Genomic DNA, 12,491 nt, shown 5'->3' with positions numbered 1-12,491 from the left:
AAATGCAAATAGAATCAATGGGGGGAGCTGATAAATAATCAAGATCAAGGAGGTATGTTGGGGGGGATTAACTTTCCCCCTGTACTACAATCTTCTGCTCTTTACACAGGGAGGAAATCCCATATGGGCATTTGAGCATCATGTCCAGTCTGACCCTCAGAGAAATCAGTCACCCTTAGGCATTCTTCAGAAATAGTCCTGTGGATATTGGTTAACGAGAAGCGAGGTCATGCCATTGTTGTTTCCTCACACACTGCACCACTGTTTCCTTTACAGGGGGAGCCAGGGGACCCTGGAGAAGATGGAATGAAAGGTGTCAAAGGAGATGCTGGTTTACCTGGCCTGCCAGGAGAACGAGTAGGTGCCAGTTCATTAGAGTTATATCTGAGGATGCCCAAAACCTCATCAAGCTGAGACTGAGGCAATGTAGAGCAGCCATTGGAGAAGAAACAAGCTTTGGACATAAAGGGGATGAAGGGCAGGTCTTTAGGGTTGGAATGGCTTCATCTCCTGTTGTTTATGGCAGGGATTGCTGAACTTTTTGGGGTCTGTGTCTCATCTATATTGGGAGAAACCACACACCACAATCTGTTCTGTTGGCTACAGCAGAATGCTTCTTTCAATTTCAACAGGAGAAGACCACTGTGGGGGCCAGGGAAGGCCTGTGGGGGCACATGGGGGCCTGTGGGTGCCATGTTGGCCACTTGTGTTTATGGTTTTCTCTGTACATTGCTTTAAGTAGGAAGGGTTGGTGCATCAAAGCAAAAGGTCATCATGCCTTAGCGAGGGTAATGTGTAGCAGTGAGGGATAATCTCAGGGGTAAGTGACTTTGTAGTGGATAGCAAGTGGCTCCAAGGGTGTATTTCTCCTTGCCAATTGGGCCCTGGCTAGCCTTACTTCTAATGACCTTCCAGCGGCAGTCAGTGGCATTTTTATTTAGACAAGTCTCTGGCCCACAAGCTGACTTGTAAATACGTTTGAACTGGTTTTAAACTGGAGTGCTGTTGTTGATGTTTTAACCTGCCTTGTTTCTGAGTATATTATATTGCTGTTTTATTTTTCACATTTTATTATATTTGTATGACTGAGAACCCTTGGGTGGAAAGACAAGGTCTGATGGCCTAAATGACCTAAAAATTTCTAAACGTCAGCCAGACACTCCCGTCTCACACCCTCCTTTTTTTGCCCCTCTCTTGCAGGGAATTGAAGGCTCCAGAGGTCTCCCTGGAGTTCGTGTAAGTCTTTATCTCTCTGCCTTGGTGTGTCCTGCTCCCCGTATGATTTCTGGAGAGCTTAATTCCCAGCTCTGCGTGGTTCTTGGCAAACTGAGCATGTGCTCACCTCTTTCATTTTGCAGGGTGACCCTGGAGACCGAGGTCCTGTGGGAGAGAAGGTAAGAGAGCTCTGACGTTTAGGATGCTAGAGGTGAGGGTGAGAACCATGGAAACCCACTGTATTTATCATTCCCCCAAGTAAATGCTGCACCCACTTCTATCCACAATAGCAACAGCTTGTTTACTTTTTAAAAAAGAAAGCTGAGGTTTTCTCTGATGCCAATTTTTGTTTCGGATAGCAACTTTTGGATATAAATGGGGAAATTATAAAATAGCTGCAACTTTATACACTAATGCAGTGCACTTCTTCCGTGGTTCTTGCTACCACTGTCTCTGATATTGCTCAGTACCTCAGGAGCTTTATGGAGCCACTGAAATTATGTCTGATGATAAACAATAGTGGCAGAGATCCCACAGCCCTAATTCTGCAGATAAGCCTCTGCCTACTGCCTCTTAAAGATCAGAGGCTTTTTCACGCTTTCTTCCTTTTAAAGACTGTACAGAAGCTTATCTGCAGTCTTAGTGATGGGAGATACAACTGTCAAAGAGTGGGCAGAGGCTTATCTCGAATCTTAGCGCTAGGCAGCACACTGCTAAGATTGAAGATAAGCTAATGTCTTGTCTTAGTGCTGTGGTGCTTAGTGCTAAGGATCCCTTGTCTCCAATCTTAGCACTTAGTGCTTAGACCAGAGATAACAGAGCTTCTTGTGTTAGGTCAGGTGACTGACAGATGGGCATGGCTTGCACAATTAAGCCCATGGCTAGAGGTTTTCCAAAGATCCCAGAGCATACAAAACTTTTCCCACAGCCCCCATTCTTCCTGCTTGCCACCTTCCAGAGCACTGTGGTCCAGAACACTGGGCACTCACTCTCATTTAATTCTCCTCCAGGGTGACCGAGGCCCTCCAGGGCAAGATGGCCGGAATGGGTTAGATGGGAAGCCTGGTCAAACAGGACCTGCAGGCCCAAGGGTAAGTGTAATGCTTGGTAAAAGATACAATTTGCAGGTATAGCTAAGCCACAGCGGTACTGTGTCATTGTCAGCACAGTCAGCTGTCCTGTGAGCTGCTCTAAAGACCATACACAGAGTGATTAGGACAGCCAGCCATTTTGTAGCATTTCCCATCTGCCTTAGCAATATGTCTATAATATGGAAGCTGGGTTGATGGAGGTTGATCTTTTGGCCCCAAACTAGAAGAAATCCTCAGAGTGTTTATTGGACCAGATTAATTGGTGCAGGAGAAAACTTTTGACTTTCACAGCAGTCTTCATTAGGCGGAATGTGATTCTGACTAGTGATGAGAGCTTTGTAATGTGAAAGCTTGTACACTCCTTAACAAGCCTAATTTAGTTTTAATTGGATCTCATTGTGTCACCTTAAAAAGGGAAGTAAACACATTTGTCCAAGTAGTAAATGTGTTCTTATAGACTCCTAAATGAACCTCTTGTTTTGCTCTAGAACCAGACCTGACTTTAAACGTAAGAAGAGAGATGTTTCTGCAAAAAAACAGACTTTTTGCCTCTCCAGCACTGTGTGTAGAGAAATTGGGGGGGGGTACCAATAAATATTAGCTGTTGCAAATAAAATAACAATGATGTGATTATACCTGCCTCTGGGGCTTGTTTAAAGTATCTTACCATCTTAGACTTGAAATAAATAAATAAAATGGTGTTGCATCTCCTGCACACTAGATTCTAAGTTTGCTGTATGCCTGGCTCTCGATCACATCCATGTCTTATTTCCCCCCCTAGGGTGATCCTGGGAAGCAGGGCGATCCTGGCAGAGATGTAAGTATGGGTACCTCACATCAGGCTATGTCAGTTTTGAGCTCAAATGCTGATACTTTCTCTTTCAATCCTGTTTCAAAAGTGGGGTGCTACTTAGAAGCTGAAATCTTACAGCAAGTCCATCATTTAATAATAATAATAATAATAATAATAATAATAATAATAATAATAATAATAATAATAATTTATTTATATCCCGCCCTCCCCAGCCGAAGCTGGGCTCAGGGCGGCTAACAACAGTCAAAATAGTCCAACATTCTAAAACATTCATTCTAAAATTAATTAAATCAAATTAAAATCAAATTAATGGCAACCATCAAGCAAAATTTTGTGCAGATTGCCAGAGGAGGGGGTCAGGCTGCGCCCTGACCAAAGGCCTGGTGGAACAGCTCTGTCTTGCATGCCCTGCGGAAGGATGTCAGGTCCTGCAGGGCCCTCGTCTCTTGTGACAGAGCGTTCCACCAGGTTGGAGCCGCGGCCGAGAAAGCCCTGGCTCTAGTTGAGGCCAACCTAACCTCTCTGTTTCTGTTTACTGTTTCTCCATCTCCTTAGTCTGCTTGAGCACAGCTCCTGGCCTTTCTTCTTGTCAGTGATTAGCACTTAAACACCTTACTGCGGTCTTCAGGGACTACAGAAAACCCTGGATGTGATGGAGTTGGTCTATTTTAATTTTCCTCTTGCTGATCATAGTGCAGTCTGTATAGAGTCCCGTTGTCTTAACCATTCTAAAGGGTCATTGGCATTCTCTTTCCACACTGAGAGACTTCTTAATCTCAGCTACCAAGTATCTTATGAAGAGCTGGGTCTCTCTTCTGCTTTGCAGACCAACAGGGGTCTACTTCTCACCTCTTTGCCTCCCCCCACTCTTTTTGCAGGGTCTCGCAGGTCTGCGTGGTGAGCAGGGTCCTCCTGGAGCAAGTGGCCCCCCAGGACCTCCAGGATTGCCTGTGAGTAATGTGCTTAAGCATGAAGGATGGTATTCTGCACCCACTGATAGTATTGTGCAGCTGATCCCTGATAATACACACCCAACATCATACTTCCCTGTAGTGACTCTTGTTATGAAGTTGCTCTTCTTCTGTGTCCCAACCTGTATGTCAATTTTACATGATTCGATAAGAGGAATAGTGAGTTTGCAGGACGATCAAAGAGAAACAGCTTTGCTGTTTGTAAGGACAGTCAATGGGTGGTACATTTAAGACTGGACCTGCACCTGGGCACTCCCAAGAGGCAGGTGGTGGAAGGGTGTAGTTCTTCTGAAAGGAGGAAAGGTGTGCTTTCGGACGACCCTGGCATTGCTTTGGGTTGAATGCAACCTTCTGCTGCATAATTGTACTAGATTGCCTCTGTTATGTATCTGCACAGGCTGTAGTGCAGATTGCATTGGTCGCTAGCACATCAACCCTACCAGCCAACATTTGGCCAACCCACAGTTTTACATCATGTAATCACAGCCTTGAAACACATTCTCTGAGCAGTATGGCCCGTACAGAAACTGGTGCGTTTTAACATCTCCTGGAAAGGTCTCCCTTTCCTCTTCCTCCTTTTGAAATTGTTATGTTTAAATATTTTTTCACTGAAGGATGAACACCAAGGTAGAATGAATGAAGGGTGATCTTGTGTTCGGTTGATGCAGATTCAAATCCTAGTTTATTTACAGTGATGCTGGGCAGTTCAGTATCTCGGTTCCCTCTCTTGGCTCACAACTTGCATTTCTTTTCCAGGGCAAGCCTGGCGATGATGGCAAACCTGGGCTGAATGGGAAGAATGTGAGTGATGGGCCTGACCCCCATCCCCTGCTGGAGAAGTGGGGCTTCAGGCCTGACAGGCAAGGGATTGTATTGGTGGGGTGGAAGTGTGGGCGACTGAAAAAGCACTTTTTATCAGATATTGCAGCAAATGGGAAGATCAGCGCGGTTGGTCTCTAAGCAGACCTTGGAGCAGTAACATAGATGTGACATTTTATTTTCCAGGGTGAAGATGGGACTCCAGGAGAAGATGGGAGGAAGGTAAATGCCCTATATGTTTTCCTAGTATGTTAGCCAAACCGCCTCCTGATAGCCAGCCTACTTGCAGCCTATCAGAAAGCAGGGAGGGCATTATGATGAAACAAACCCCTCATCAAAGGTACCATTATTTCCAGCATGACCACCTTCCTGCTGTAGCTCATAGCAGCCACTTTGCATTAAAAGTGTCAATGCGCGGGGCAGTGATGAGTGTAAGGCAGCAGCCGCCGCCGGTGCGGTGGGGCAGAGCTGCCCTTCCAACACTGGTGTTGCTGCAGCTTACCTGGACTGGGCTGAAGCAAGGCAGGTTGGCAGCGAGGTTGGGACAGTACAGGTACATGGGCAGAGGCAATCTGGCACTCCCACCACAACCCTGACCTTGCCACCACCCCAGCCCTGCCCAGGGTGTGCTGGAGGGATACTGGTCTGGAGAGTGCAACACCTCTCCACCACTTGGACTGCTACTAGGTGTAGGGATCCAAGGAAGCTTGGATCTCTCTATTTAAGGAATAGAAGGGTAGGAAGGCATGGCTCAATCCTGTCTGTACTGCACAATGGTAATTTTAATGATAAAATCTTGTTTTCCTTTTTCCTGTTTAGGGGGACAAAGGTGAAGCTGGAGCATCCGGCCGAGATGTAAGTATCATTGCCTTTGAAAGGTATTATTATTATTATTATTATTATTATTATTATTATTATTATTATTCCCAAACAACTTTATATTTTAAAGTAAAGAATCTCACATCAGGTTACAGCACATTAAAACGCCACATAAAACATTACTGAAGAATGTCAAATATGAAGTATATATTCTAAGCAACGTAATTAAAACATTAAACATTTCTAAAGAAAACATTACTTAAAGGATGTCAGATATAAAGTGCATGTTTAAAACAACACAATTAACAAGAGAATAAAATAGTATCTTAAGCATAAAACAGGTTTGCCTGTATCCCAACCTCGGCTAGTGTGATGGCTTGAGAATACTCTCCGCAAGAAAAGCTTCTGCTCACTCAGAGATACATAGATACAATCTTTATTTTACATATGTACAAGCAGCACACATACTATGCGTCCGAATCTTGAGAGTCAGGTTCCTGAAGTGACTTACGTCCACCCCTTTTCCAACAGAAGAGGCGAGGCATTCTCAATTGATGTCTCTGCCCCCTGCGCTTTAATCCTCTCCTTTCCTGAGCAGATGGAACCGGCACTGCATCGCTGTCAGTGCCAGAGCTTCCTGTGCGGAGTTGAGGCTCTGCTCCAGCATCTGAGAGCCTTCCCTGCTCCTGACTTCCCCTCCTTTCTTGTACTGGCACTTCCTGCCCCCTTCCTCTGCTTGTCTCTCCTCCTCCTCCCCTGCGTTCTCCGGCAGTACCATGACAGCTAGCACTATACATTAGGTGCCTGTGACTCTTGGGCAACTAAATCACAGGCAGTGCTGCCAACTACAAAATGCAATTGTATTAGCCCAGCAATAAATGCACAATATGCTTTGCATGCTGGGTAGATCTCCTATAAAGAGCTCAGGGATGCAGTGCTCTCAAGGACCACCTCTCTCCATATGTACCCACCCGGACCCTGTGATCATCATCTGAGGCCCTTCTTTGTGTGCCTCCCCCATGCGAGTTCTGGAGGGTGACAACATGAGAACAGGTCTTTCCTGTGGTGGCTCCCCACATGTGGAATGCTCTCCACAGGGAGGCTCACCTGGCACCTTCATTATTCACTTTGAGGGCATCGGGTGAAAACGTGTCTCTTCAACCAGGCCTTTGACTGATTAACATTCTGTGGCTTTTTATATGTATTTGTGGAAGAGGAAATATTGGTTTGTTTCTGTTTTATTATGTATTTTGTGTTCTTGCATTGTATTTTTCAGTTGTGAACTGCCCTGGGATCTTTGGATGAAGGGTGGTACACAAATTTAAATAATAATAACAATGATAACAATATTATTGGGGGAAGATGTCTGAATCCCATGGGCCAGATTCAGTTAAATAGTTGCGCTACTGGGAGGCAGCACCCTGAGTCCCAATAGCGCAATGGCTCTTTCCTTCCTGTGTGCATCTTCTCCCACCAAATCACTTTTAGGAGACTGAGAGAAGTCAACTTGGGGGCATCACAGGGAGATTGTTCCATCTAGCAAGCAGAAATGCTTGTGGTGGCTGAACAATCATAGCAGCGCAATGTTGAATTCCTCCCCATGCAATACTTAAGCCTCTGTTTGTTCATGTGTTTATTCTTTACACACTGACAGTATAGAAAAAGCCCTGTGACTGCAGCTGGGCATTGGGTGGGATTGTCAGCCTCAGCTTCTCTATTGCTCAAAACTCACTGCTTTTCGTGTCACTGTGACCTGACCGATAAGTTGATATTTTTTATTTAAGATGCTATCTGAGTTTGAGGCACAACCTGACCCTGAGGATATAGCTACACCCTCCAGATTTTTTTTGGGGGGGGGACCTAAAAAGGAATCATTAAAATTTACAGGGTTTCTGGGACCTTTAGACAGGTATTTGGAGGCACTGGCATTCAGAGGTTTTACCTCCACTGCCAGAAGCAGTTTGCCTCAGAACCCCAGTTGCTGGGAATGACATATGGGGAGAGTTCGGTTGCACTCGGCCTCTGCTTGCAGGCTTCCCCTAGGCATCTGGTTGCCACTCTGAACTAAATGGGTCTTGGGCATAGCTGTCAACTTTTCCCTTTTCTTGCTAGGAATCCTGTTCGGAATAAGGGAATTTCCCTTAAAAAAAAGGAAACGTTGACAGCTATGGTCTTGGGCTTGCTCCAGGAGGGTTCTTATGTTCTGAAGGAATACAGGCTGCCAAGCAGTGCAGATTAAAGAGAGTACTAGAAAATTACTGAGGGGAACTGAAGTTAATTAGTAGAGCTTCATTTAAAAAAATTAAATTAAATTGTGTGTATATAAAATACACACACACTGGACTTTTCTCCTTTTTTTTAATAATGCACTCAACAATATGAAGTACCAATACCTCTCTTTTTGCTGCCCCTGGCAGCCATTTTGTGCTGACACCCATGTCACTTCTATCAGTATATGAGTACTGATGCAACTCATTCACACACACACACACCCCAAGAAAAGCACAATATGTGTATGTGTGTGTGTAGTAAATTACTATTGGATGCCTCATGAGAAGAAATTAATCAATGAGATTGTTGATGATGATAATAGTAAATAAATAAAGGATTCCCGGTGAATCCCCAGCACCAATGAGCTTAAAAGGGCCTCAGGCAGCAGGACTGAGAAACCTGCGAAGCCACTGCCAGTCAGGAAAAGCCAGATGGACTCTGTATAAGGCACCCCCTTCTGTATTACGTGTCACTGCATATGTTCTTTGCTGGCAGGGTCGTGAAGGTGTGAAAGGAGAGCGAGGGACCATTGGGCCTCCAGGCCCCCCAGGGCCACCGGGTATTCCTGGCATGCCAGGGCAAGTTGGTCCTCCAGGCCAGGTGAGTAGCCTCCTCACGCATAATAACCACCACATTATTTTTGCCAGCTTCACCGGCAGAAAAGGGTGGACTCTCTGGGGATGCTGAACCGAGAGCAGAATTGGTGCTGTTTAGTGTGAAAGGCAAGCCACAGTTGGTCTCTCTGCCTTCTGCCCTACCAGTCCCAATGGGCACCACTGCTTCAAAGTCCTGGGGAACCTTGCCCACTTCTCCTCACTCCCTAGCTGGTCAGACATTGGGAGGTCTGGGGGAGACGCTTCAACTTCCCCCACCCTGGCACGCTTGATTCAGTCAAGGCCACTGTCCACTGGATAGTGATTTTTGTCCCTCGGGAGCACAGGGGTTGAAGTTCTTCATACAGTCAAGAATTCTGTCCCTGCACTCCTAATAGCTCACTAGAAGTGCTGGGGAAGAAGCTCCCTCCCCAGGATAACAGCCAAGGTCACTGCACACAGCAGTCTTGGCTCTGTTGGCTGGAGAGTAAAATGTGTGTGAGAGAGAGAATGGGGAAAGTTGTCTGTATTTGCATTCGTGAGCATGCACACTCATGAGTGTGCAGCCCCCAACCCTGGTATCCATTATACTGGGAGTCCCGGCAGAGCCCATGTGGTTAAGGTTTCATTTGTGTTGAGTGTCCTTGCTTAGTTGCTGTTTTGCTCACCACTGTCTTGCCATTTACAGAGCATGCCAGGCCTCCCAGGGATTTCAGGACAAAAGGTAAGCAAAGCCTTCTGCTTCCGCTTGCACGCAGTTTGACGGAGTAAGAAAATATAGCTAGCACATTGCAAACCTGCCTCCGTGTCAGCTGAACTCTCTCTGGGATTTGAAAACTCAGCCTTGGAAGTATGGGGCATCCTCCTATGGCCACTCTCATCAGATGAGCTTATGGCCAGAAAATAAACAAGGTAGCTGCAAAGGAGGCATGCTGTGGACTGGAGTTCTCTGCATATCTGAATCCCTACTGGCAGTAGCAGGATATATTGCCCTGTGTGCCACAATCCATGTTGCATGACTCCAGGCCCCTAGACCCAGAGTACCCTATATGTAGAGCCAGCGATATACCGTATTCTGCACCCTTAGTCAGAAATGAATTTCTCTCTTCAGTACTAACTCCTTGTATGCATTGTGTTCCAGGGAGACAGAGGGGAGCCCGGATCCAAAGGAGATCAGGTGAGTATCTCTTAAAGCCACAAAGCACCTGAAAAAAATTAGAATGACATTGTGGCCCCAAGTGTTGGAGCCCCTTACAGAGGGGTCGTTGACTCAGTCTTGTGGAATCCCTGTTTTATTATTAGCTGCAGTTTGCAGTGAGTTCCACCTGCCGCAGCAATCACTTTTCCTTTTGTCATGTAAAACTGTGATAAAATATATGCATCCCACTTTGAGAAAGTGTAGATTTTCAAAGGACTCGAAGCACATTGGAACCAGGACTTAATGGAATCTTACTGGCAGATCACTTGGGTTCTAGACCATCCCCAGTCTGCACTGGGCTACATGAGGCCCTTTGGCATATCATGCAGCGATGCATATTAATGGGGGTATTGTCATGCGCAACACACCAGAGGCTTCTGCCCACATGAAATGCAGTCTAATGACCATTGATGGGGGCTGTTACATGGTGTACAATGCACACTTATTGAGTACTATAGCTACAATGAGCCTTATTTTGTTTTCCTTCTCTCTCTCCCCCATCACTTACAGGGAAGACCAGGGGAAGCTGGGCTTAGAGGTGAACCTGGAACAACACCGGTGAGTTAACAGACATGCTCTTTCACCTTGAGGGTCTGGTGGGGGGACATGACACATGTACAGATTTGCTCTCTGTTTAAATTAACTATAGACCCTGGGAGAGGGTGTGGCGGTGTTTGCCTTCTCCCAAATATGCCTTGTGGCTTGAATCATGGAAGGAAGTATTTGCTCTGTAGGTACCTTTCTGCAGTACCTCTGCTTTCCACTTGTAGCACACTGTGGTCTGGGTTCCCACTGGTGGATCGGAGGGGGGACTGATGTTCCTGACAATGTATAAGAGATGGTTTTTGTTTTCTCAATTATATGGCATTACTGTGCCTCCTCATTCCCATAACCTCATTCCCATAACTGGAGTATTCTGGTGTGTTTCTCTGGAGCACTACTTGGAAAAGAAACTCACATATGTAAAAATTTATTAGCAATGGAAGCTAGGGAACTTGTCCAGCAACAAACTGGTGAAATATAGAACTGTCTCAGTGGGAATCCTGCCCTAAGACAACCATCTGCTGGTATAGCTTCCTTTGTGTGTCTCCAGTTGGGAGTTCCCTTCTGCAGAGAGCAGCTTATATATAGGCACGGCATCAGAGGGATCTATCAGGTATGGACTCACCTAGCTCTGTGATGTTGCTCTGACTTCTTGATGGTTCAGTTGTGCTGTATTGTGATGTCACAATAGAGCTGATCACCATAGGGAGCAGCAAGACAAGGAATACAGGAGGGCGGCCAGAACCCTCAAAGCAAAGAGTAGAGAGTTTGATATTTGTTTGTAATTTATCTCCCCCTGCCTACATTTTTTGCTAATGGGTTTCCTCCTCCTTTTGTCTAGAATGTTGAACGTGTCTTAGAAGCGAGTGGAATTAAGGTATGAGTTGGCAGCCTCATCTGCCATTTTGCCTCCCAGGTTATGCTTTCCAGTGTACATCCATTGTGGGACCTGGTTCTTTCTGGTGAATAACTAGGCAGATGAAGGGAAACGTTTCTAGGCTCTGTCCAAAGCGCTAGAATTAAGCTTTAAAACCCTTAAAGAATTAGCACCATGGTACCTTAAGGACCATCTTACTTAGGGTTCACTTAGGATGCAGTGATGGTCACCAACTTGGATGGTTTTAAAAGAGGATTAGACTAATTCATGGAGGAGAGGGCTACTCCCATAATGGATATGGTCTGTGTCTACAGTTGGAGGCAGCAATGCTTCTGAATACCAGGTGCTGGAAACCACAGGAGGAGAAAGTGCTGCTGTGCTTGAATCCTGCTTGCTGCTGGTTTCCCAAAGGCATCTGGTCAGCCACTGTGAAAACAGGTTGCTGGACCAGATGGGCCATTGGTCTGATCTAACAGGCTTTTTTAAGGTCCCTATACATCATGAACATCATAAACAAATGAAGGTTCTCGGATGCATCTTACAGTATACCTTAAGGTACTTGGTACAGCATCAGCACAGGCTGCAGGGATGGTGGAGGGAGCTGCTGTGGCCCACTGTCCTTTGATCTCCATCACCAAGGAATTCCTCTAGGAGGGCCTGCACCTGGTGTTGGCCTAAGGAGGAAGTAAACTAGAAGTAATGCTGGTGTACTTTGCTGCCCAGAATGTTATTTTTTGGGTGCTTTTAGCATCCATGCTGATGTTGCCTCTGGTGGTTCAGCTTCATGCCCTCCATGATGACCATAGGGCTCTCTCAAGTTATCATTGGTCCGGCACACAGGGCAGGGCATATATTAAGTTTGCCTTTTGCTCCAGATGGAGGAAGGGATGGTCTGGAAATAGGGTGTGTGTGGAGATCATGCTGTTGAGGTTTGTGCTTAAAGGTTTGTGCACAGGGTGGTGGACCAATTCTGCCTCTTTTCATTTCCTTAGCAGACAAACTCAACTCTCCCTCCTTCCTTTACAGATTTCGTTACTGCGGGAGATCACTGGTGCCTTTGAAGGGAGTTCTGATCAATTCTTGCCTGCCCCTGTCCGCTTGAAAGGCACGAAGGGTGACAGAGGGGATCCAGGAGAGAGAGGGCCAGCAGGCAGAGAGGTGAGGTTTACAATTCCCTAGCTATCGTGCTCTGATGTTCATGCAAAGGTCTGATGGAGCAAAAAAAATTTCACTTGGTGCCAAAAGTTGTTCACTATTGGTGCTAGTCTAACTTCAGGGGA

General features: G+C 45.9%; 1 protein-coding gene and 1 long non-coding RNA gene across 6 annotated transcripts in view; one reads left to right on the top strand and one right to left on the bottom strand.

Annotated features, from left to right (window-relative positions):
- Nucleotides 1–12,491, top strand: part of COL7A1 (collagen type VII alpha 1 chain) — a 121,106-nt gene that overhangs the window by 69,433 nt on the left and 39,182 nt on the right. For all 5 annotated transcript variants that reach the window (XM_081183909.1, XM_081183908.1, XM_081183910.1 and 2 more), the window contains 15 exons: nucleotides 277–357; nucleotides 1,201–1,236; nucleotides 1,359–1,394; nucleotides 2,226–2,306; nucleotides 3,088–3,123; nucleotides 3,999–4,070; nucleotides 4,848–4,892; nucleotides 5,097–5,132; nucleotides 5,730–5,765; nucleotides 8,496–8,600; nucleotides 9,282–9,317; nucleotides 9,735–9,770; nucleotides 10,302–10,349; nucleotides 11,176–11,211; nucleotides 12,238–12,369. In XM_081183909.1, coding sequence (XP_081040035.1) covers nucleotides 277–357; nucleotides 1,201–1,236; nucleotides 1,359–1,394; nucleotides 2,226–2,306; nucleotides 3,088–3,123; nucleotides 3,999–4,070; nucleotides 4,848–4,892; nucleotides 5,097–5,132; nucleotides 5,730–5,765; nucleotides 8,496–8,600; nucleotides 9,282–9,317; nucleotides 9,735–9,770; nucleotides 10,302–10,349; nucleotides 11,176–11,211; nucleotides 12,238–12,369 — 852 coding nt within the window. The remainder of the gene's footprint in view (nucleotides 1–276; nucleotides 358–1,200; nucleotides 1,237–1,358; nucleotides 1,395–2,225; nucleotides 2,307–3,087; nucleotides 3,124–3,998; nucleotides 4,071–4,847; nucleotides 4,893–5,096; nucleotides 5,133–5,729; nucleotides 5,766–8,495; nucleotides 8,601–9,281; nucleotides 9,318–9,734; nucleotides 9,771–10,301; nucleotides 10,350–11,175; nucleotides 11,212–12,237; nucleotides 12,370–12,491) is intronic.
- LOC308581758 lies at nucleotides 9,390–11,169 on the bottom strand. The gene is made up of 3 exons (XR_014005256.1): nucleotides 10,956–11,169; nucleotides 10,530–10,612; nucleotides 9,390–9,798 (listed from the first exon to the last, which is right to left on the bottom strand). It is a non-coding gene; the product is annotated as an uncharacterized lncRNA (long non-coding RNA).

Source organism: Podarcis bocagei, assembly GCF_964188305.1.
Source record: "Podarcis bocagei genome assembly, chromosome: 2".
NCBI lineage: Eukaryota > Metazoa > Chordata > Lepidosauria > Squamata > Lacertidae > Podarcis > Podarcis bocagei.
This window is presented reverse-complemented; position numbering and strand designations above follow the sequence as displayed.